Here is a 27,143-nt window from a genome sequence, read left to right on the forward strand (position 1 = left end):
ACCCCACATAATTTAAAAAAAAAAAATTCCCACACTCTAAACGTAAAAAAAAATTGGGAAAATAGGAAAAAAATACCAGGGATCTTCATACAGCCATATGGCGGCTGTATAGCGATCCCTGGCCAAAGCGCTGTGGCTGCGTATAGACCCCTGGAAACCCCGTCAGGAAATTTATTGCGCTTTCGTTTGATGCATGTAAAATTACACTACACTAAAAGTGACATTTACCGCATTTAAAACTATACTTTTTTCCTTCTAAACTTTAAAATCGATTTTCTCAAAAACTATAAGGTCTTTTTGAAAAATAGTTTTTTCCTCTTATTCCTAATGATCTCCTTAACATATCCTGCAAATTTAGGGTTTCTAGCATTTAAGGTGGATTTGCTATTAACCATTAAAGTCGGCAGGTTTTTAAATGTGTTTTTTTTTCCTTTGAAACTTTAAAATCGATTTTCTCAAAAACTATAAGGCCGATTAGATTTTTTTTCCCTCTTGTAGCCACTGGGGGCCCCTACAAGCTCTGGGGCCCTGGGGCAGCTGCCTCCTTTGCCTTAATGGTAGCGCCGGCCCTGATTTTCTGATGGACACAGTAATTTCTACTGTGTGCTGTGCAAATATGTCTTGTGCCATGTTGCCCTTGCATGCCCATGAAACTTGTGTGGGAAATAAGTAATAGCACAGCGACAAAACCAGTATAAATCAGTCGTCGTCATCGTCATCGTCATCATCATCACTTTTACATATCTGTAATAATGTGATTGTCCATTAATGAAAAACAGTAAAAGAATTTGTTAACCTCTGCTCTGTCTCTGGTCTGAGTCTGTGTGGGCCTTTGATTTGAGACTCATGGGTAATTAAAAGCTGTCAAGCAGGTAGACTTAAGCTATCATTGTGACCTCAGTAGCACCTTTTGGTACATCAGGAAAAGGATGACCATCACCTCTGTCCTGGTGTATATTTTGCTCCTAGCAATCCACAAGTGAAAATGCTAGTTTTCAAAAAACAAAGGTTATAGGCTATAAAGATGGCTCAAACCTCCGATTTTCGGTTTGCGAACCACGAATGCAAACTTCCGCAAAAGGTTCGGTTCGCACGAACTTTCGCGAACCGCAAAACCGCAAATTATTATAGCGGACGCTGCTAGCGGCGGGCTTAAAAATTCAGGAATCCGGCTGGAGTCCTGGACCCTGTTGGTGGTGGCGGAGAAGGCAGTCAAGCGGCCTGCAGGCAGAGATGCTGTGTGGGGACCGACTTAGTCTTGAGACAGGCAGTCAAATGGCGTGCAGGCAGAGATGCTGTGTGTGAGGACTGACTTAGTCTTTCGGGCAGTCCTGACCGTGCTTTGCAGACCACGTGGTCAGATGGACCCTTGACCCAACGCTGTGTGCCAGAGATGACACAACTTGCCTTTCAACATCATGGTACAGTTTGGGTATTACCTTTTTTGTGGCTTTGCTTTTGTGTGCTGCTTTTCCTCAGGTGGTCATCCCATTGCAGTTTGTGCTTTGTCATCATGTTCCTTCGTAAGGAAGTTTTCCCTACGCGGGTCCTGGTCTTTCCATGGCTCAATTTTTGGTGGCAGAGAGTACATATGGCATTGCTCTCATCTGAGGCAGACACACAAAAAAATTTCCACACCACTGAGCCCTGGGTTGATGGCACTTTGGTGGTGGCGGGCAGCCGACTGAGCGTTAAGTGGGGTGCCAGAATCACAGCAGGAGGAGGAAGATATGTCACGGCTCTGTGCGGAAGCTGAGGTGTTCTGTTCTGTGTCAACTACATGCTGACAATTTTGGGGGTTGATGGCACGCGCCTTCTGAACACTGTACATTGGTCCAGGGCCGCACGAAATCACGACAGCTCGACCTCGAACAGACCTGCCGGGTGGCCTGCCTCTGCCTGTTTTGCCCATATTGGGGGGGGGGGGGGGGATGAAGTGAAAGGTATACACTGACTTGACTAATACAATGTGCAGTGCAGTGAACAGGTATGCAGTGACTGGTATCAATACAATGTGCAGCTGTCACACACACACAGGTACCGTGAACAGGTGCAGTGATTGGTGGTATATAACACTGCGTGCACTCACGTAGGTAGGTGCACTGAACAGGTAGGTATGCAGTGATTGGTATTACAAATGTGCAGCTGTCAAACACACAGGTAGTCACTGAATGTGCTGGGCTTGGCAGTGGCACAGTAGGAATTACCAAGGGGCCAAGGTCCAGCAGCTGTGACTGACTGACAGGGCTGTATATGCAACACAAGTGTCTGTGAGACACACACACACACAAAAAAAAAAAAGCTCTCAAAAGAGCTGTTGAGGACGAGGAGTGCTTTTTAGCAATAAGTATCAGCAAGGAGCAAGCTAACAAGCCTAACACAAGAGCCTAACTAAGCTTTTCCTATGTCTATACAGCAGGTTCTCTCCTTTCTCTAATTACTGCAGCCACACGAGTGAGTGAAAAGGCTGACACTGCCTGCCTTTTATAAGGGGGGGGGGGGGGCTCCAGGGGGGAGTGTAGCCTGATTGGCTACCCTGTGTCTGCTGACTGTGATGTAGAGGGTCAAAGTTGACCCTAATTATGTAGTATGGGGCGGGTCAAACTCGCATAAAGTTCGCGGTTCGCCACACATGCGAACCACCAAAGTTCGCGGAAATAAGTTCGCGTGCAAACCGTTCGGGCCATCTCTAATAGGCTACTCATCGGAGGAAGGACACAGGGGATGCCTCTATGTTTGTTTGACCAACCTATGTAAACAGGAAGGGCCTTAGACCCTGATTGTTTAGCTATCCATGGGGACTACATCCTCTGAAAATTAGGAAGAGTGTCATGGAGTTTGACTAGGATATTTTCTGTTACCGTTAAATCTGTTAGCTTTGTAAACACTATAGAGAGGGGTAGTGCACATTTCTTCCACAATGCAACCAAGTGTATCTTTGTCAGCCCCACAGCATGTTGGATTAAGCCTGTGGAGAGGATATTTAACTTCCAGTGGTTTATATCCTGTCACCTACCACCAAAATACAGAATACAAAATACAGAATTGGGAATTGGTAATGTCAGTGATAAAAGTAACATGACAAATAAAATGTATATTGATTTTCAAGACAAAAAAGGGGAGAGTGCCCTGCCCTTGCGAGCTTACAATCTAAAGTGAATGGAGGGGGAGGGGGGGAACAAGAGGAGGGGTTGTATACAACAAATATATAGAGGCAGTGTGTTTTAGGATACCTAGTAGGAGTGCAATTTGGTCTCAGGACAAAGGGAAGTGGCCTAAGGTAGAACATATGCTTGTTGGAACAAATGAGTTTTTAGAGAGCGTTTAAAGGTAACAAAGGTTGGCGAATGACGGATGTGTTTGGGGAGGGCATTCCAAAGGAGGGGTGAAGTGCGTGCAAATCTTGTATACGTGAATGTGAGGAGTTAATTCTAGAGGAGGACAACAACAGAAGATCATGTGCAGATCTGAGATTACGATTCAGTTAGTATCTGGATATTAGTGAGGATATGTACTGTGGAGAGCTTTGTAGGTTAGGGTTAAGAGTTTGAACTGGATCCTCTGGTTAATTGGCAGCCAGTGAAGAGCTTGACAGAGAGGGGCAGAAGAGGAAGATCGAGAAGAAAGATGAATGAGATGAGCAGGTGAGTTCAGTACCGACTGGATTGGGGACAGTGTGTTAGGAGGTAGCCCACAAAGTAGTATGTTACCCAGGCGCGGAGCTAGGGGGGGTCGGGGTAGGACAAGTGCCCCGGGGCGCCTGGTCCCCAAGGGCGCCCTCCGCCTGGCTGAGCTGCGGGGTTTTTTTTTTGAGGGGAGGGGAGCAGCGCAGAGAAGAGGGAGAGCTGTGCGGACGGTGGGGAAGGGGGGCCATATCCCCCCTCCTTCCCTCACCTTAGGTGCTCTCTCCCTCCCTCGCTGTCCCCTCCAATGTCCGGGTGGCTCTTGGCTGGCAGCGGCGGGGGCGGAACTCACCTCCGTCTCGCTCCAGCGCCGGGCGGAAGTTCGGGTGCGCAGCCGCTGCTCTGGTCTGGACCAGACCAGAGTAGTGGCAGATCCATCCGGCGCTGCGACGAGACGGAGGTAAGTTCCGCCCGCCGCTGCCAGCCACCCGGACATTGGAGGGGACAGCGAGGAAGGGGGAGCAGCTCTTCTCTGCGCTGCTCCCCTCCTGCTGGGGAGGGGGACACCTGACCTGGCTACCTACTCTGGGCACATATACCCCTGCCTACATATACTGGACATATATCCCTGGCTACCTACTCTGGGCACATATACCCCTGGCTACCTACTCTGGGCACATATACCCCTGGCTACCTACTCTGGGCACATATACCCCTGGCTACCTACTCTGGGCACATATACCCCTGGCTACCTACTCTGGGCACATATACCCCTGGCTACCTACTCTGGGCATATATACCCCTGGCTACCTACTCTGGGCACATATACCCCTGGCTACCTACTCTGGGCACATATACCCCTGGCTACCTACTCTGGGCATATATACCCCTGGCTACCTACTCTGGGCATATATACCCCTGGCTACCTACTCTGGGCACATATACCCCTGGCTACCTACTCTGGGCATATATACCCCTGGCTACCTACTCTGGGCACATATACCCCTGGCTACCTACTCTGGGCACATATACCCCTGGCTACCTACTCTGGGCACATATACCCCTGCCTACATATACTGGGCATATACCCCTGGCTACCTACTCTGGGCACATATACCCCTGGCTACCTACTCTGGGCACATATACCCCTGGCTACCTACTCTGGGCACATATACCCCTGGCTACCTACTCTGGGCATATATACCCCTGGCTACCTACTCTGGGCACATATACCCCTGGCTACCTACTCTGGGCACATATACCCCTGGCTACCTACTCTGGGCATATATACCCCTGGCTACCTACTCTGGGCACATATACCCCTGGCTACCTACTCTGGGCACATATACCCCTGCCTACATATACTGGGCATATACCCCTGGCTACCTACTCTGGGCACATATACCCCTGGCTACCTACTCTGGGCACATATACCCCTGGCTACCTACTCTGGGCACATATACCCCTGGCTACCTACTCTTGGCACATATACCCCTGCCTACATATACTGGGCATATAACCCTGGCTACCTACTCTGGGCACATATACCCCTGGCTACCTACTCTGGGCACATATTCCCCTGGCTACCTACTCTGGGCACATACCCCTGGCTACCTACTCTGGGCACATATACCCCTGCCTACATATACTGGGCATATACCCCTGGCTACCTACTCTGGGCACATATACCCCTGCCTACATATACTGGGCACATATACCCCTAACTACATATACTGGGTACATATACCCCTGGCTACATATACTGGGCATATATACCCCTGGCTACATATACTGGGCATATATACCCCTGGCTACATATACTGGGCACATATACCTCTGGCTACATATACTGGGGACACATACCCCTGCCTACATATACTGGGCACATATACCCCTGGCTACCTGTTCTGTGGACATCTCTACCCCTGGCTACCTGTTCTGGGGACATCTATACTGCTGGCCACCTATTCTGGGGACACCTATAGACCTGGGGCTACCTATTTTTGGGGAAGCACTGCTGTCAGATTGAGTGTATTTTGGGGAACTGCTGCCAGGTGAGAGGTGTCTACCATATTAAGGGGGCATTCTGCCTATTTATGTGAAATGCTGTCTATTTATGTGCCTCATGACTGCTGAATTTGTCTTGTTGGGGGCCTCATGGTTACTGAATTTGTCTTGTTGGGGGCCTCATGATTTGTTGGGGGCCTCAAGATCGCTGAATTTGTCTTGTTAGGAGCCTCATGATTGCTGAATTTGTCTTGTTAGGGGCCTCATGATTGCTGAATTTGTCTTGTTGGGGGCCTCAGGATTGCTAAATTTGTCTTGTTGGGGGCCTCATGATTGCTGAGTTGGTCATGTTGGGGGCCTCATGTTTACTCATGATTGCGGAATTTGTCTTGATGGGGGGGGCTCATGATTGCTGAATTTGTCTTGGAACATGCTGGAAGGTACATACTGAGGGAGGGTGGGTGAGCGTGAGCCTGCTAACCTCCATGTACATTTGAAGGGGCGTGACCAAATGTGGAGCACCCATAACCACGCCCACATTTGGTCACGACCCTTCACCTTAGGGGGCGCATTAATAGTCTTTGTCCCCGGGCGCTGAAAACCCTAGCTACGCCTCTGATGTTACCGTAGTCCAGATGAGATATTAGAAGAGCATGTATTAACATTTTAGTTGGTCTTGAGTGAGAAAAGGTCAGATGCGAGATATGTTTTTGAGTTGGAGATGACATAAACTGGTTAGGGAGTGAACATGAGGAATAAAAGAGAGAGATGAGTCGAATATTACCCCCAAGCACCGTGCTTTGGGAACTGAACTTATGGGAGTGTTATTAACATTTATTGTTACTTCAGGCACAGAGGTGGACAGAGACGGTAGAAAAATGATTAGTTCTGTTTTACCCATATTAAGTTTTAAGAAGCGAGAGACCATGAAGGAGGATATAGCAGACAAGCAGTCAGGAACACGTGTGAGGAGAGATTCAAGGTCTGGGGCCAAGAGGTACAGTTGTGTATTGTCTGCATACAGGTGGTATTGAAACCCAAATGAGTTGATTAAGTAAGTCACCAAGACCATGCATGTAGATGGAAAAGAGTAGGGGGCCTTTAAATGTGGTGGACAACTTTTTTGAGAGAGAGGAGTTTTTCCCCTCCTTGCCTAATGCCTATAAAGACTCCACCAGTGCACAGCGTGATTGCAACTATGACTAAGGGCAGAGTGTAAGCCCGACACACATCATTTGACTCTGTGGTTGTTTTTAAGTGTCATATTTATGTCCGATTTCAAGAACAGATGCTGTTTTTTGTACTCATCCGAGTTTGCGGATCCTTCCTTTCTATATTGCACCAGCACTTGGCTGACCCCAATCAGCACCTGTGAGCACTTTACACAGGGGATTGAGATTTTTGGACTTCTTCTGTATACAAACATTCAATTGTTACTAAATATGTGAAAGATTTGTGTAATATGTTAATAAACAACAAGACATCAAATGGTCTATAGCTGTTATTACAATGCAAATTAAGTGACTTTATCACCTGAAGTCTACTGAGTATGATAAGTGAGGCCAGCTCTCAGTACACACAATTATGAAGTTCAGAGCAATGTGAACAAAGACTATGCCCAGCATTGAAAATAAGTGTCCTGCTACACTATACTAATAAAATGTGTTGCACTACACTATACTAATAAAATATGTCCTGCTGCACTGTACTAATAAAATATGTCCTTCTGCACTCTAATCATAAAATGTGTTCTGCTACACCATACTAATAAAATATGTCCTGCTGCACTCTAATAATAAAATGTGTTCTGCTATACCATACTAATAAATTGTGTCCTGCTGCACCTTACTAATAATAAAGTGTTTCTGCTGTTATTTTATTTTGAGGCAAACACTTTCTTTACTTACTCTTGAAACTGAGTGGAAAAACACAAGGAAATAGGAATGGTCATGTAAACCATGTATTGCCAAATGGTCACAGAGATTAGCAGACGATTCTTCACCTAAATGTCCACTACTTTAAGAAATGGGAGCCATGCTATCAAAAGTAAGCCCCTACCTGCTAATTAAATTGTTGTTAGCTATTCATCAGTTGGTACAGCTACTAGCTTAATTATAATCAGCTAATACCACTCATTTGCCATCCTTCTTGATACTGTTTCCTAGGTAAGCTGACTTTTACATGGTAGGAGTATTTTCTGCTCATCCCTAAGGTGAGTCTGGCACAGAGCTGGGAAAAGGTCCTCCAGCGCCCAAGGCTGAGACACCAAAATGTGCCCCTCCATCCCTCCCACCCCAGCCGTCACACACTGATTGCTATTAGACTAAAGGTGGCCACACACCATACAATTTTTTTAAATATCTGTTCAATTTAAGAATTGCAATCAATTTTTCTGACTGATTGTAACATTTCAAAATTATGACCAATGTACCACACACCTATGTTCAACTTTTCCCCAATTATGATAAAAATGATTGGAAACTCTGACAAAATTGCTAGGGTTTGTATATTAATAAATTGACAATCTAACACACACCATACAATCTTTAGAAAGATTGAAGAAAAATATCTGGCACTCCGGATTGATAAAAATCGAAGAAAACTGTAAATCCGATCGGATTTTTCAGTCGAATGAAAACAAGCTTTTGATTTTTTCGGGAGATCCGATCGTTTTTATCGAATTGCCGTAAAATCGGATCATTTTATTGTATCATGTGTGGCCACCTTAAAGATGGCCACACACCATACACTTTTTTAAATATCTGTTCAATTTAAGAATTGCAATCAATTTTTCTGACTGATTGTAACATTTCAAAAATATGACCAATGTACCACACACCTATGTTCAATTTCCCCCCAATTATGATAAAAATGATTGGAAACTCTGATGTGTATATTAATAAATTGACAATCTAACACACACCATACAATCTTTAGAGAAATTAAAGAAAAATATCTGGCATTCCGGATAGATAAAAATCGAAAAAAACGGGAAATCCGATCAGATTTTTTAGTCGAATGAAAAAAAAGCTTTTGATTTTTTCAGGAGATCTGATCGTTTTTACCGAATTGCCGTAAAATCGGATCATTTTATTGTATCGTGTGTGGCCACCTTTAGAAGCGCTCCAGGGCCCCCAACACCTTAATCTCTAGTTATCTGGCTTGCAGTCACTGTCATGTATCCCCTTTTCTTATTGCTCTCTGCTTCAAACACAATAGGGGAATGATAGCTGAATGAGTTGTGTTCCTCCTCCTACACTGCGCCCTGAGGCTGGAGCCTCTCTCGCCTCTGCCTCGGCCCGGCCCTGGTCTGGCATGATCTAGGTTGAATCTCAGTTACTTATTTGTAGTGTTTTATTAGTTATTTTTGTGTATTTATTATTTTAATTATTCTGCCTTCTCTTACAGAGGATTTCATTCCTGTCCAGTATAAGATCCCACAGTTTTCAAAAGTTGAGAAGCAGTTTCCACCATACAATGGCTTTGGTTCTGAGGAAGATTCACTTTGCTCTTGTTTGGGTCTGTTACCAAAACCACCACAACGGGATTTCAAGAAATTTATGGAAAAAGACAGGTATGTGTTGTCAAACTGCTCATTTTAATGTTAATCTTGTTACTAGCTACAATTATAGTATTGTGACTTTTTAATAAAGTAATGTGGGTAAGCTGTAGTAAGACTAACATTCAGCATGTTTGTTGTTTTTTGTGAAACTCGGCTGCTGCTGATTTGTAGGCAGGGCCGGATTTATGGAAAGGCCACAAAGGCCATGGCCATGGGTGGAAACAGCAGAAGGGTGGCAGGACTCGGGACAGATAAGAGGACACATGTCAAAGTAAATAATTTCTCCTGATCCAAAGCCGCCTTGCTTTGGTCTGCACACACAGTCATAATTCCAGAGCATCCCTGCATCTTCCTTGCTTCCTGGTGTGCGATGAGACAGTCACAGCTTGCTCTGCTGCATCTGCTATCTCCGGATGATCCTGAGCCATGCAAGCTTCAGTGATTAGTACCTGGGTTGCAGAAATCAGAACTCCTAAACAGGTAAGAAGTTTTCCTGCACAGCACTTGTTTAAAGGAATATCAGCTCCACCTTAGAACTCCAGCTGTCAGACAGCATTTCTGGTCAGCCACTGTTAATGACCTGAGCCCTAAATTCCTTCTTCTCTGTCTCCCTAAACAGAAAGAGGTTAGGTTTGTTTTTTCCCCTATAGAAATTTATGGCAGCAGCCTCAATGCTCAAGCTTAACCCCTTGCTGGCTAATTTTAAAGATAGCAAAAGAGTATTGTACCATGTTAGCCATCTGTAAAACAATCATTTAACCTCTTGCCGACTGCTCCACGCCAATTGGCGTGAGCAGTGCGGCAGCCCCAGGACCGCTCCACGCCCATTGGCATGAGCGGTCTTCTATGGGGCTAGCAGGAGATCGTGTGCACGCTGCGCGCGCATCTCCTGCTCGGGGGCGGAGCCCCGCCCCGCCTTCAGTCTCCGTGCGGCGATCGCCGCTCGGGAGACTATTAGACGGCGGTTTCGCCATCTAACTACTTTGTACAGAGCTGCGATCTGTGTCACACGGCTGTCCCCCTGGGGGACAAGAGAGCGATCGGCTCTCATAGGCAGAAGCCTGTGACAGCCGATCGCGTGATTGGCCGGCAGAGGAGAAGGAGGGAGGGAGGGTAAAGTAAAATAAAAAAATGTAGTAAAATTTATTTAGCAATCACTAGAAGGGTTTTGGAACAGCACCCATAAAAAGGAGAGCGTGTGCCCAAGCTTGCAGCGTTCCACACCACTGGAGTTGTCACATCAAGAATCCCAGTTGAAGGAGGCACCACCAATGTAAATTATAGTCTCTTTATTGGTCACATGGGTTTAAAAGCAGCTATACAACGACAGACCGCTGTTTCGAGCTTCCATGCTCTTTATCAAGTTGTCAAAGTTGGTATTGCAGATTTGACAACTTGATAAAGAGCATGGAAGCTCGAAACAGCGGTCTGTCGTTGTATAGCTGCTTTTAAGCCCATGTGACCAATAAAGAGACTATAATTTACATTGGTGGTGCCTCCTTCAACTGGGATTCGTAAAATTTATTTAAAAATAAAAGACATAAATATTTATATATAAAAAAAAAACAATGTGGGGGCGATCAGACCCCACCAACAGAGAGCTCTGTTGGTGGGGGGGAAAGGAGGGGGGAATCACTTGTGAGCTGAGTTGTGCGGCCCTGCAGCTTTGCCTTAAAGCTGCAGTGGCCCAATTAAGTAAAAATGGCCTGGTCACTAGGGGGGGTTAACACAGCAGTCCTCAAGTGGTTAAAGAGGAACGCCAGTCAAAATAACGTAATGAACAAAAGTGCTTCATTTTTACAATAATTATGTAGTAGAAGAGAAGATAACCGGCACCATCCATGTATTAATGCTCTTTTATTTTCATGTATAACACATTGCAGCAAATATAAGCAACGTTTCAGGGCAACCACCCGTTTGTCAAGCTATGCTGTCAATGCTCAAAGACATACTGAAACATATACCTCTATTTATATACCAGCCATGGCCATTACTATCCAATCACACGATTCTGGCTAAAATCTAGCCAATCGTGTCAGTACTGCCTTATGCGGACCTGATGGGAAACTAACCTTCCTATATGCCATTGGTGGATTCAAACAGAACCATCCCACATCTCTAACCTCACCCCTGGCAGCCCTCACGACACTCCCACATCTGCCAGGTACTCACAGCGGTGTCTCCCACCAGGCCGCCACTCCGGCGGACCTGATGGGGAACCTATCTGTGTGACGCACGGCGCGGGACTAAGCCCCGCCCCCCACATCTCCCTGGCAACTGCAGACGCTGGCGGCGTATATCGCCGCCATGCGCTGCACGATGTAAACAGTGGGAGTATCCGCAGGGCAACCAATGGGAGGACACCTCCCCTCACTTCTCCATGCTTGCTATATAGAATGCATACAAAATAGCGGACTATCTCTATCTCTACAATATAATGCATTAGATGAGACCAACATGAGGGAAAAAAGACGCATTGAGACGACAAATGTAATGGACATTATGAATATATACTCTATGCGGGGGAGACAACGATTGTTATTAGATAATCATACCTTAAAGCAACAGTAATAAAGGGGTTAATAAACGGATGACATAATCAATAAATCACCAGTTTCTTATTGGATACAATGTCGTATATATGACATCACATCCAAAGCTGGACACAATGGAACCAGGGGAAAAATATTCTAAATAAATGGTAATAAATCAAATTCTCTATTTAAGCCCCGTGGTTCCATTGTGTCCAGCTTTTTGATCCAAAATGCTTCCCTGTACAGTAGCCTCTTAACCCTATCACCCCCTCTCCTAAGGGGCCCAATCTGTTCAATGATCATATATCTTAATTGGCTAACATGATTTCCAGCCCTATGAAAATGGTAAGCCACAGCTTGGTCAGTCCCTAATCGCATGTTTATGCGACGACAACCGTTTTTTAATCTTTTGTGTAGTTTGTCCAATGTAAAGTAGTCCACAAGGACATTTTAATGCATACACTACATAATTTGAGTCACAAGTATAGCAGTCATGAATTTTAAATTTAGTACCCTTGTGGGGGTGTGTAATCTGATCACCCCTAATCACTGAATTACAATGAACACAGTTCATACAGGGAAATGTGCCTCTGCGATTGGATCTTGACTGACCTCTAGGAGTGGAATCTGCATGAACCAGTTGGTCACGCAAATTAGGAGCTCTTTTATAGGAGATGAGTGGTGGGTTTTTAAAATATTCAATATCCGGAAAGCTGTCAGAGAGCAAATACCAATGTTTTTAACAATTTTAGCTATACTTTATTTAGAATCTTTTTCCCCTGGTTCCATTGTGTCCAGCTTTGGATGTGATGTCATATATACGACATTGTATCCAATAAGAAACTGGTGATTTATTGATTATGTCATCCGTTTATTAACCCCTTTATTACTGTTGCTTTAAGGTATGATTATCTAATAACAATCTTTGTCTCCCCCGCATAGAGTATATATTCATAATGTCCATTACATTTGTGGTCTCAACGCGTCTTTTTTCCCTCATGTTGGTCTCATCTAATGCATTATATTGTAGAGATAGAGATAGTCCGCTATTTTGTATGCATTCTATATAGCAAGCATGGAGAAGTGAGGGGAGGTGTCCTCCCATTGGTTGCCCTGCGGATACTCCCACTGTTTACATCGTGCAGCGCATGGCGGCGATATACGCCGCCAGCGTCTGCAGTTGCCAGGGAGATGCGGGGGCGGGGCTTAGTCCCACGCCGTGCGTCACACAGATAGGTTCCCCATCAGGCCCGCCAGAGCGGCGGCCTGGTGGGAGACACCGCTGTGAGTACCTGACAGATGTGGGAGTGTCGTGAGGGCTGCCAGGGGTGAGGTTAGAGATGTGGGATGGTTCTGTTTGAATCCACCAATGGCATATAGGAAGGTTAGTTTCCCATCAGGTCCGCATGAGGCAGTACTGACACGATTGGCTAGATTTTAGCCAGAATCGTGTGATTGGATAGTAATGGCCATGGCTGGTATATAAATAGAGGTATATGTTTCAGTATGTCTTTGAGCATTGACAGCATAGCTTGACAAAGGGGTGGTTGCCCTGAAACGTTGCTTATATTTGCTGCAATGTGTTATACATGAAAATAAAAGAGCATTAATACATGGATGGTGCCGGTTAGCTTCTGTTCTACTGCTGAATCGTCTGGAGTGCAGCCGGATTGACTGTGGCACACCCACCATTCATATGCAAGGAGTGCTCTGCGATCACTATTGAAATACAATAATTATGTATGAATGATTTAGTCTGTGTTTGCCCATTGTAAAATCTTTCCTCTCCCTGATTTACAGGGAGGAAACAGCTGTTCTTTCCCACAATGCAACAAGGCTCCCACAGTGTGATGTCAGCACCATGGTCCTGACATCACACTGTGGGAGGTGTTTCACCACAATGTCAGCCATACAGAGCCCCCTGATGATCCGTTTGAGAAAAGGTAAAGATTTCTCGTCTGAAAGGTGGTATCAGCTACTGATTGGGATGAAGTTCCATCCTTGGTTACAGTCTCTCTTTAAATAACTGAATCTGAAAGAAAACCTGTATCGAGAAAAACCTCCCCTGGGGGGTACTCACCTCGGGTGGGGGAAGCCTTCAGCTCCTATTGAGGCATCCCCCGTCCTCCTCGGTCCCACAGCGGCGGCGAAAAAGCTCCCCGAACAGCAGGTATGTAAATATTTACCTCCAGGGCTCCAGTGCAGGCGCAGTATCGGCTCTCCGCCTCGGCAATAGGCCGAAATAGCCGATCGCTGTTGGGCCCCTCTACTGTGCATGTGCAAGTCTCCTGCGCCTGTGCAGTAGAGTGGACCTGACGGAGATTGGCTATTTTTGCCTATCTCCACGCGAAGAGCAACAACAGCACCCCTGCTGCAGCCAGGAAAGGTAAATAAATCAGCGCTTATGAGCGCTTGTCAGCCTTATCGAGGGAGGATTGCCGGACACTTTGGGGGAGCCAGTGCTGGTCTGCTTGCAGCTACAGCGGAGAGGGAAGCCTCATTGGGACCCTGAGGCTTCCCCCTACCGAGGTGAGTACCCCCCAGGGGACTCTTTTTTTGTTACATGTTCTCTTGAAGAAGGGTGATTATCAAAAAGCTTACTCTTTTTCTTTTAAGTTAGCCAATAAATCGTATCAACCTGATTCAAAATTTCTTTATTTTAAAGGAACACTATCACGAATTTAAGGCCAATTTTTTTTCCAAACTCAATAGCCTTGTTAAATTCCATTGTTATCAGGTCAGCAGCAGTGGATTTGGCTACCAGAACAGACCATGTAAATAGGTAAACAGAAGTTTAAAGGGGCACTATTGCAAATTAAGCATTTTTCAGTTACTATAATAAATGATTTCTTCAGGATACAGTAGTAAAGGTTTAAGATAGTTAAATTGGCTGGTCAAAACTAATCTATACACAGATATATCACACTAATGGCACTTACATAATCATGGTATACAGTATCATCTCATCTACAAACAGCAGCTGCTTACCTCTGCCTTGATTCCAGCGTGGAGCCTGGAGACCACAGCTGCAGACCACTCTCTTCCTCCTCTGTTGCCCTAGTGACCGGCTTCGTGGAAACAGCTAGAGGAAGAGAGAGTTCTGCAGCTGTGCACTCCATGCTGGAATTGAGGCAGAGGTAAGCAGCCCCTGCTTGTAAATGAGCGGGGGACCAGCAGGGGGGGTGGGGGGGGGGCATGCGGGGGGACCAGCGGGTGGGGGGAGGACCCATTCCCATACCTCATATACCGAGGACCCATACCTACCTACCTATATTGAAAGCCCCATACTTACCTACCTATCTATACAAAGCCCTGTACCTACCTACCTATACTGAAAGCCCCATATCTACCTACCTATACTGAAGGCCCCATACCTACCTATACTGAGAACCCCATACCTACCTACCTATACTGAAGGCCCCATACCTACCTATACTGGGGACCCCATACCCATCTATTTATACTGAAGGCCCCTATACCTACCTACCTACCTATACTGAAGGCCCCATACCTACCTACCTACCTACCTACGTATACTGAGAACCCCATAGCTACCTACCTATAATGAAGGCCCCATACCTACCTACCTAACTATACTAAGGACCCCATACCTACCTACGTATACTGAAGGCCCCATGCCTACCTACCTACCTATACTGAGGACCCCATACCTACCTACCTATACTGAAGGCCCCTATACCTACCTACCTATACTGAAGACCCCTATACCTAGCAATCTATACTGAAGGCATCTATACATAGGTACCTATCCTGAAGACATCTATACCTAGCTACCTATGCTGAAGCAAAGCCCCCGGGCCCAGCAAAGCAAAGACCCCAGCAAAGCAAAGACCCCAAGCCCCAGCCTAGCAAAGCCCCCAGCAAAGGTAAAGCCCTTGGGCCCCAGACAAGCAAAGCCCATAGCCCAGCCTAGCAAAGCCCCAGCAATGCAAAGCCCCCGGTCCCAGCAAAGCAAAGCCCCTGGGTCTCAGCAAAGCAAAGCCCCCAGCCCAGAAAAGCAAAGCCCCAGGGCCCTATCCCAGCAAAGCAAAGTCCCCAGACTAGCAAAGCAAAGCCCCCAGACCAGCAAAGCAAAGCCCCGTGGCCCCATACCAGCAAAGCACAGCCCCCAGGAAAGCAAACCCCTCAGCCTAGCAAAGCGTACAGCCAAGCAAAGCTCCCAGCTCAGCAAAGCCTAGTAAAGCCCGCAGCCCAGCAAAGCGCCCAAAATGCCCTCATCCCAGTGAAGCCCCCAGCAAATTGCCCAGCCCAGCAAAGCCCCCAGAAAATCACCCAGAAAAACCCAAGGCCCAGCTCCCAGCAAAGCAAGGCCGGTACAGCATCACCACCAGCCAGGCAGCCCAGCATCACCACCAGTACAGCACACAGTACAGTACAGCACACAGTCCAGCCAGCCGAAAACAACACATAAGCCAGGTGAGGGGCTTATTTATGTGAAATACTACCTATTGAATATACAGTGGTTTGCAAAAGTATTCGACCCCCTTGACGGTTTCCACATTTTGTCATATTACTGCCACAAACATGAATCAATTTTATTGGAATTCTACATGAAAGACCAATATAAAGTGATGTACACGTGAGAAGTGGAACGAAAATCATACACGATTCCAAACATTTTTTACAAATAAATAACTGCAAAGTGGGATGTGCGTAATTATTCAGCCCCCTTTGGTCTGAGTGTAGTCAGTTGCCCATAGACATTGCCTGATGAGTGCTAATGACTAAATAGAGTGCACCTGTGTGTAATCTAATCTCAGTACAAATACAGCTGCTCTGTGACGGCCTCAGAGGTTGTCTAAGAAAATATTGGGAGCAACGACACCATGAAGTCCAAAGAACACACAAGACAGGTCAGGGATCAAGTTATTGAGAAATTTAAAGCAGGCTTAGGCTACAAAAAGATTTCCAAAGCCTTGAACATCCCACGGAGCGCTGTTCAAGCGATCATTCAGAAATGGAAGGAGTATGGCACAACTTTAAACCTACCAAGACAAGGCCGTCTACATAAACTCACAGGCCGAACAAGGAGAGCGCTGATCAGAAATGCAGTCAAGAGGCCCATGGTGACTCTGGATGAGCTGCAGAGATCTACAGCTCAGGTGGGGGAATCTGTCAATAGGACAACTATTAGTCATACACTGCACAAAGTTGGCCTTTATGGAAGAGTGGCAAGAAGAAAGCCATTGTTAATTTGTTTGCAGTTTGCCACAAGCCATGTGGGGGACACAGCAAACATGTGGAAGAAGGTGCTCTGGTCAGATGAGACCAAAATGGAACTTTTTGGCCAAATTGCAAAACGCTATGTGTGGTGGAAAACTAACATTGCACATCACTCTCTGAACACACACCATGCCCACTGTGAAATATGGTGGTGGCAGCATCATGCTCTGGGGGTGCGTCTTTTCAGCAGGGACAGGGAAGATGGTCAGAGTTGATGGGAAGATGGATATAAATATAGGGCAATCTTGAAAGAAAACCTCTTGGAGTCTGCAAAAGACTTGAGACTGGGGCGGAGGTTCACCTTCCAGCAGGACAATGACCCTGAACATAAAGCCAGGGCAACAATGGAATGATTTAAAACAAAGCATATACAAGTGTTAGAATGGCCCAGTCAAAGTCCAGATCTAAATCCAATCGAGAATCTGTGGCAAGATCTGAAAACTGCTGTTCACAAACACTGTCCATCCAATCTGACTGAGCTGGAGCTGTTTTGCAAAAAAGAGTGGGCAAGGATTTCAGTCTCTAGATGTGCAATGCTGGTAGAGACATAATCTAAAAGACTGGCAGCTGTAATTGCAGCAAAAGGTGGTTCTACAAAGTATTGACTCAGGGGGCTGAATAATTACGCACACCCCACTTTGCAGTTATTTATTTGTAAAAAATGTTTGGAATCATGTATGAATTTCGTTCCACTTCTCACGTGTACACCACTTTGTATTAGTCTTTCACGTGGAATTCCCAAAAAATTGATTCAAGTTTGTGGCAGTAATGTGACAAAATGTGGAAAACTTCAAGGGGGCCGAATACTTTTGCAAACCACTGTATTTAAGTTACACCACTGCTATGTTCATGTACATTTGGCCCCACCTATGACCACTCCCACTTTTCCATGTCATGACCCCACCCATTTTTTGCAATCTTTCCCTCTAGGTGCCCAGCGGTGCCCCAGACCTCCCAGGAACCTGGGCTCAATCCTCTCCCCCCTGCTTTTCACGATTTACATGTTACTGCTTGGAAAACTAATCCAAAAACATGGCCTGACATACCACTGCTATGCAGACGACACCCAACTATATATCTTTCCTTCAAGCTGAAAGGATCGGTCACTTTTCAGACCCAACTGACCCTCAGGATGACCTAGAAATAATACTCTGTGATTTCTTTACCAGTACTGGCTTTGAATCTGGTCAGCCACAATTAAAGACACACAGACAGTTTGTGGTTGGCAAACAGATTGAGTGTCTTGCCTTTGAACATTATATTTATATACAACTTTGTATAGGCTGGGCAAGACATAGAAATTCCAGCACATTTACATGATATCATTTACATGATAGGAATTTCCCAGCATAACATATGACATATCTATGCAGGTGTTAGTTAGTGACAGTTAGAGTGGTACATTCAAAGTTACTTTCGGTTTCGTTCGGCCGATGGCGGTTAACGTTTTCCTGTATACAACCGGAGGGAGTAGCAGAAATAGATCAGGAAAGCAGAAGTAACGAAGCAGTGATGCATAACAGGTACAGTCTTCAATCTATAGCTAGACTAGAAGCAAAATGCATTATACATGGATTCTAAGATGGCTGCAGAAGACAAGATGGCTGCCAGTGTATATACTTATGCTTAAAATTCCTTACAATTCCCTCCTTTTTAGACATTTTCTGAAGGAAAAATGGCTACACAGACTATGCTAGTGTTGTCCCCTCCGGATTAGAATCCTGGGGGATGCCAATTCTTGCTTTTCTTGATACAATCTAATTGTATCTTCATAAAAAAGATAATCATACTAATGTCAATTATTTAGCCAATTATTTAGCCTTATACAGAACTAACATATCAGTGGGCAAGATTCTGGTCACAGTCTCCCAATGAGATAATGGACATAACATGAAAAGTTGCTTGCGACATTTACTCTAGTACAGCACATGGTTAGCAAACTAATCTTGAATAACCACTTAAACAATGGTCAACCAACTCAGACTAATCAGAAAAGAACCAAATCAGCAAGTACTCAGGAAAAAACCCAACAATTATTTTTCCTGATGCAGATCAGAACTAAGAACACTTCTCTTTCCTGATGTAATCTAACAAAAATCTTATGCGTACTGCATGTAGGGGTACACTCATACTCAGGTCTCAATGCCCAGAGTACAGAGGCTGAGATCAGAAAATACAGGAGTACTGCCAGAACTCACCAAACAATTCAAAAACGTAGCTACAGGCCTCAGTCCAGGACACATTCGTGAAAGGGAATACAGATCACAGCAAGAGACTAGGGAACAAGGCTGCATGAGACCATCAACATCTCTGGCCTTCCACTTATCCCATATTAAATATACCAATCCGGTTGCTCAAGGCAACTGTGTTGCTGTGAAATTGTAGTCCATCACACCAATCATACTGACCAAAGCCTGTTATGCTTGCTTCAGACAAACAGATACAGCTCTGATTTAACAAGGGAAGGGAATGTTAACTAATTGACTTTTTACCACAGTAATGGTAAATATCTATATAGACACACTACAAATCAAAGCAGAAAAAGATGTAACTAATAGCAACCGCTGCCAAAGATACTCTTTCTAGGTCAGGACTAACAGGACAACTGTAATGATGGCTACCTTCAGATTTAACCATACTAGAAGGACTCAGCTAATCACACATATGGACACTCACCAACTATATTCACAATCAGGATAGGACACAACACAATAGCAACATGGACCCTTCACAAAACAATTATGGCCAGATTGAATCTACTGAAGACCAAGGTATCAGAGAATAGGAGACTTGTTCCCTGAAAATTGCCCACTGAGATCAGGCCTGCTGAATTATATGTGTAGTAACACATATGCGTATGTATGTATATATATATATATTTTACTGTCTGATAAATATACAATTTTATAGTTATCTGGATTGAAGAAAGATGTGTGTACATAAAGTTTAACCAAAACAAAGCACCACACCGGCCCAGTTCACTGCTGGTCCAGAGGAAGGCAAAAACCCTTATAAGGCATAGTGTAATTAGCCCCAGAAAGGGAAAAATTCCTTCCCGACTCCAAAATGGCAATCAGAAAAAATCCCTGGATAATCAGCACTTGGCCTTATTTAGTAATTGAGATAAAAAAATATCAGCTCATTACATATCAACCCATTATCTAACTTACAAAAACACCCTAATCCTAATCTTTACTTAAAGAATGATATAGCAAAAATAAAGGCTTTTTACTATTCAGAAAGCATTAACCCATAATGTGACTTCCAACTAACTCCCATTCTATAGTATCCTTAATATAGTGACCCACCCCTCATAGCAGCTGATTCAATCATTGATCTAAGATCGGCATTGAAAATATCCACTCCTTGATCAGACAAGTGAACCCTATCAGGGCGGAATAAGTTAGGCCGGGAACCCTCAAACTTATTATGCCAATAAGAAAAAACCCCTATAGCTGGCAGGGATCTAGATAATGCCCTATTAATGAATGTCTTAATGGCCCTTAATCTATCTTGGGGAAAAATCCACACCCGTCTGGGAATGATTTCAGAAAAAAACAGCACACATTGGGGAATGATCTCATGAATTCTCATGAAATCATATTTCATGCGGTGTAACAAATCAATAGTGTTAGCTTTACCCACGTCGTTCCCACCCAAGTGACAAATAAGGATGTCTGGCATAGGAAATTTCCGCATTAAAGAAGTAACCCTACCAAAAAACATATTCCAAATCATCCCTCTAATACTGAACCAATAGATCATGAAGTTATTTTTAGATAACCCAAGGTTTTCCCCATAGCTACTATTAATAGCTTTCTTACGAGCCCAATACACATAAGAATGTCCCACAATCCATACAATCTTCCTGGGTCTGAGATCCAGATCTTGTTCCATTCTTCAACAGATGACACACGCAACTATGAAACTGATGAAAAGTCTCTTTTTGGGATTCAGGACTTAGTCGAACTATTTCACCCAAAACAGTGGATCCAGTAGAAAATCCTTCTGTAAAGATAGCCTCAGGATAGGATAGCCTCTGGATGGATTCCTCTGGATGGATTACCTCCGGATGGACTCTGGTCAGGCAGTCAGCTCTTATCCTCCTCAGGATAGATGTCTGGCAAGTGATTTCTGAAAGAATAAAGAAAAATGTGCGAGCATCATGTTTTTCCCAAAAATCCAATAAGTCATTTATTTTTCCTAGTACTTGTAATACTACTATGATTCATACTCTCCACCATGAACTTCAAAACATACTTAGCGGATCTTTCTATGATCCTAACGGATCTCTCGCAATACCCCGTTCGCATGACGTCGTGTCGCTGTACCCGTGCGAGTATGTGACTCCATACATGGCAGAGAGGATGAACTCCCAATGAATTTTTACACCATAATGAATTCCCATTTTTCATTCTTCCATTACAAGTCACATTCTCATTCCATGATACCTTCCACAACCATACCACAAACCATATTCAAAGAACTTAGGTGGCCCTAGTGCAATATCTACCTCGATACCCCTTCCTAATGGAATTACATTACACAGACCAGTAGGCCCATATTCCTCTTTCCCCCCTTTTTGATCATACATTAAAGTTATTTTAATGTCTGGTCAGAGTTAGTAAGCTATAAGGCATACTATGAGCAGGGTCCCAGTACAGGGTTGGATCCCCTTCCGGGTTTAAAGCTACAGACATACAAAGAACATCTATAGTGTCCTTTTCCCCATAGTGCGCTTAAGGTACTACAGCTATGGTTGTCCCCAAGACACACAGAAACAGCACTAGAGAGATTAGACTAAGGTCTCCTTACTAAACAGAGATAAAGTTTCTAATCAGTACACTATAAAATTAAACAGTGTTTTTTTTTCCTGGAGATTTTATCTTTCTTCAGAACAGTGAAAAATCTATAGTATGACAACATCAAATAGCTTTACAGTTTGTTAAAAAGTTCAAGCAAACTAAAATAAACTATTTTCCCTAAAGATGAAAAAAATGTTCTTATTTTCCTATGCTGAGTGTAAGGATTTAATTTAATTAATTTTGAGTTAATTGTAAGTGTTTTGGGCTTAAAAAAAACATATATTCTTATTAAATACAGGAGATGACCACAATAATGACCTGGACCCATATATGAAGCCTTAAATGGCGTTTCTGCTAAAGTATATTCAGTTACAGCATATTACCCACAGAAACTCAGATACAGGAAATGCAGTGTTTTTATGCAAATCTTGCTGACGGATCTCAAAATTGCTTTTATAGTTGTACAAATCTAAGATCAGATACAATACCTCCGTAACAGTGATACTTAGAATCATTTGAATCAGAATGTAGGCAGTTACATTTCATTTTAACAATGTGGAGGAGCATTTTTTTCCTCTTCTCTCTGTGTGGCGAAGAGAGATAGATTTATGATGAGGACTTATTATTATTTTTTATATACTGGTGGACCAGACCAGCAAAATGTGGAGGAGGCTTTACAGAGGCAGCATTTCAACAAAAAGTAGGTGTGTTTTTATATAAGATATCTATTTGTTAGGAGTTTTAATTAAAACATTCCCTATCAACATATGAGCAAAATTTTTCCCTCAATATGTCTAGGAATGATCCGCATTGAACCACTGGATATAATATATGAATCCTATATGACTCTGAAATATAATGTTATTTCAGTAGTCCATAGAAATTCTGTTCAAATGAACACCACTAACTACTACTTAAAAAAAATGTGATACAATTTCTAACTCTAATTACACATATTATGGGTCCAAGTGACAATTGCCATCATATCCATGAAGTTATTTAGGTTGTACTAAAACTCAATTCATTTTACACAAAAACTATACTAACATGGTGGCGTAGCAGCCAGTGCTTTCACCTTGCAATCCTACTCAAATCTCTGCCTGGTCAACATCTGCAAGGAGTCCGCATGTCCTCCCCGTGTCTGCATGGGTTTCCCCCAGGCACTCCAGTTTCCTCACCCAAAAAAACACAGACAAGTCAACCGTCTCCCCTCCAAATTGGCCCCAAACTATGATATATGATCTCACTATACTACCTATGAAAAAATATCAGAACCTCTTTTGAACACGATATAAAGACTCCAAAAATCTATTCTGCAATATGGGAAACTTCATTCACATACATATAGACCTGGGTGACAGTTGGTATCAGTGAATTAATCTAATTTAATTTAAGGACACTAAGTTTCAGGAGAAAAATCATTCTTATTAAAAAAACTTCCTATACTAGACTTTTGGACTTATTTAGAGACTGCCACGTGTGTAGTGTAGTGAACACAGAAGCAGGTATATTACGGAAAGATAGGGACAAAACTTATTAGGTCATTATTTACTAAACTCTAACATCTAACTAAGAGTAAAACCTAAGATGTTGTTTAGATAAATATGACAATTAACTTACATTTTAAAATATTCCCCAAATGGAATATATAAATTATCCACTGCTCAGAATAATTTAATAAAAACGCCTTTAATGACAAAGTAGTACGTTTAAGTTACTTTCTCTTTTTACCGCTGGTGGCATAATTTTACCAGAGAGAAAATAGTAGTAAAAATGTTTCTGTACCGTGTTAGCCAAACAATACCAGAGAGAAAAAAACCCCACTTTTAAAAAATGACATTTAACCCTTTCCAGACTCTGCCACTATCCTACCTACTCTTAAACTCAAGAGCGACCATTATATCAGAGTTATAGACTTCTGTTAAAAAGTAGTATATACAACATAACTTTATACAAACATTATATTCACTACCAGAATATTCTTACTTTCCTATTTTATTTCTGACTATCAAGAATACATCCGTATATATGCAGAAATCATTATTAACAGAGAAAAAGAGATAAAAATACTACTATTTCATAAGGCAAATATACCTGACATTACTTCATACATACGGACATATATGTTCTTAATTAATCTAATGTTTAATGTTAAACCCCATTAAATTAAAAAGTAATAAACTTTTTTACTTCCTCATTTCTCTCCTCATTTTACTTTCCTGTCACTGACTACTTCAGAAGAGGAACCCACACAGATGTTGGCGGGCGTTAAAAATGACATGTCCTCATCTTTAACCCTTTCAAACTTAAAGGGAAATTCTAACACTATTTAATAAAACAACTTAAGTATTTCTGATTATTTCAAAATTACATCTGCATTTATCTAAAAATCATTACCCATAGTTTCAACACAAACTTTCACGAGTGTCCAGTGACGTAACTAAGGAGCTGTGGGCCCTGGTGTAGGTTTTTCATGGGGCCCCCCCAAGAACTCTATACATAGCAATTGATACAGCGCACTAAAACTTGCCAAAGACAACCACAGTGTCAGAGGTGCAAGAGGGGGATTGGGAACAGTGTGTTAAGGATTGCTACTGTTCAAAGCATCTATAGAAGTGTTTATTACCACTACAGGACCAATAGAGAGTTAATACTGTGATAGAGATTGGACCCCTTGGGGCCCCTCGGAACCAAGGGCCCCGGTGTGGCCACTACCTCTGCACCCCCTATTGATACGTTCCTGCGGGTATCACCTCTCTACCATACATATCACAAGCATGTACTTAATACAATCTCTCAATTTACACACATATGTGTCAGTTTGCACACAATATATATACGAATACATTATGATACATGTTATTCTATAACTATACCCAAGTTTGCAGGAATTAATTACATTACTATATTTCTGAAATTTTTCTCTTAAAGAAAGGCTTATATTAAATGACACATGCATAATTCAGATAACTTTAATGGTCCGTCATCTACAAAAACTCAGTATCACAGATCTTTCCAAAGGTGGCATCTGAAACCAGTTTGTACGTACATAGAATTTATACTGGCGACTTTAGTAAGTGACCGCTCTTATCTGAATTCCATGAGTGTCCTCAATATTACTTTTACTAATCCTCTCTCAGAAATACAGTAAGGATCTTATAACATCGCTGGCGCAACCTATAGACGGAGAACAGACATAAAACACACATTACTAGTCAACTGTTTGGTAATAATAATGAGGAGCAAATTTCAACCAATTCTCCGCCCCTTGGTACATATATTCATAGTCCCAGTTAGTATTATGTGACAAATCTTTTGTGCCCTTTAAACATAAGTTTTTAATCAACTCCATATGGATTAGGCTATTACTTCCAATTAAAGGAAATTGTGGACTAAAATTTATTTCTTTTGTCTTCTCCACTATATTTTCTATCCAGGGATGAACTAAATATTTTTTTCCCAGATATCCTTATAACAAAATCTACACATGACTCAAAACTCATAGGCGTAGGGACAGGAATTAACTTAACAATGTCCTGGCCCATTGGACCCAATTCAAGTTTATAATATACTTTCTTGGCCATCTGTTAAGATTACTGTATTAATAGAGAAATATATTATTCACGTCTAGGGATTCTTTTTAAACCCAATCTATTATTTATTATTACAGAAAACCAACCAGACACACAAGCACAAGTATATATGACAAATTTCACACCACAAAACACATAAAAGAAATTACAGACTCATTTTACATAATCAATGTAGATGTCTACGTGTAAACAACACAATACAGTGGAGCCAAAATCACTCTATATAATGATCTTGGACTTGAAGTTCCACACAAATGAAAAACAAAAACCAACAAATTATCTTATAACTCTATGCAACAGATATAAGATAAGCAGACAATCAGTCAAAACATATATTAGAAATCACAAAGTATTTGAACCCACATAATCAATATGTACTATGGCGCCTATCAAAACCCTTATTAGTTCTATGGCCTATATTCCTTACCAAAAGGAATCCTTTCTTTCCTGAAGAAATTATTACTGAGCTGATCAGACCCAGACAGACAGATTTTTCCCCAAAAAATCTGACACCCACTTTATTCAGACTTTTACCTAAAAAGTCCGAAAAAATTTTAAATTTAGACTTATCAAAAGTCAAACCTATTCCCTGTCCCCTCCTTTTTTTTCTTTTCTTCCAAATTAAGGTCTATATATTTAAACTATAATATCAAAAATTTAGACCCCAAGTCTGAATACTATTCAAACCTGAGTTGCCTGCATCGACATTCACGACAACAATTCACATGAGTAACAAAAAGTCCTTCAAAACAAAGACATAATTATTACTTACGTGAATTGAAGAAGCGAAGTATTCGAAGAATCCCGGACGAGCCCCCAGCTGAAAGGATCGGTCACTTTTCAGACCCAACTGACCCTCAGGATGACCTAGAAATAATACTGTGTGATTTCTTTACCAGTACTGGCTTTGAATCTGGTCAGCCACAATTAAAGACACACAGACAGTTTGTGGTTGGCAAACAGATTGAGTGTCTTGCCTTTGAACATTATATTTATACACAACTTTGTATAGGCTGGGCAAGACATAGAAATTCCAGCACATTTACATGATATCATTTACATGATAGGAATTTCCCAGCATAACATATGACATATCTATGCAGGTGTTAGTTAGTGACAGTTAGAGTGGTACATTCAAAGTTACTTTCGGTTTCGTTCGGCCGATGGCGGTTAACGTTTTCCTGTATACAACCGGAGGAAGTAGCAGAAATAGATCAGGAAAGCAGAAGTAACGAAGCAGTGATGCATAACAGGTACAGTCTTCAATCTATAGCTAGACTAGAAGCAAAATGCATTATACATGGATTCTAACATGGCTGCAGAAGACAAGATGGCTGACAGTGTATATACTTATGCTTAAAATTCCTTACACAAGCCTGGTGTGACAGACCCAACTCTAACTATAAACGCCTGCTTACGTGAACTACAGAAATGGATGAATGACAACTGGCCGAAACGAAATGCAGACAAAACTGAAGTCCTTCTGATTGGAGGGCAGAGCATGATAACAAAACAACTTAACTTGCAGTCTTCACCACTGGGAATAGGAGGCACGGATCTACGCAGCTCTGATCATGTGCGTAGCCTGGGAGTTCTAATTGATGGGGATTTAAACTTTAGAACTCAAATCTCTGCTGTGGTGAAATCATCCTATTTTCACCTGAAGAACATTGCAAAAATCAAGCACCTCATACCCCCAGAAGATCTGCCAACCTTAGTCCACGCCTTTATCACATCCCGACTGGACTACTGTAATGCTCTCTACACTGGCCTTC

General features: G+C 42.9%; 1 protein-coding gene across 1 annotated transcript in view; it reads left to right on the forward strand.

Annotated features, from left to right (window-relative positions):
* The window catches only part of EFHC2 (EF-hand domain containing 2), a 234,940-nt gene that overhangs the window by 138,451 nt on the left and 69,346 nt on the right, over positions 1–27,143 (forward strand). Inside the window, exon 8 of the mRNA XM_068269830.1 lies at positions 9,039–9,204. Coding sequence (XP_068125931.1) covers positions 9,039–9,204 — 166 coding nt within the window. The remainder of the gene's footprint in view (positions 1–9,038; positions 9,205–27,143) is intronic.

The sequence above is a fragment of the Hyperolius riggenbachi genome, chromosome 2, assembly GCF_040937935.1.
Source record: "Hyperolius riggenbachi isolate aHypRig1 chromosome 2, aHypRig1.pri, whole genome shotgun sequence".
Classification (NCBI taxonomy): domain Eukaryota; kingdom Metazoa; phylum Chordata; class Amphibia; order Anura; family Hyperoliidae; genus Hyperolius; species Hyperolius riggenbachi.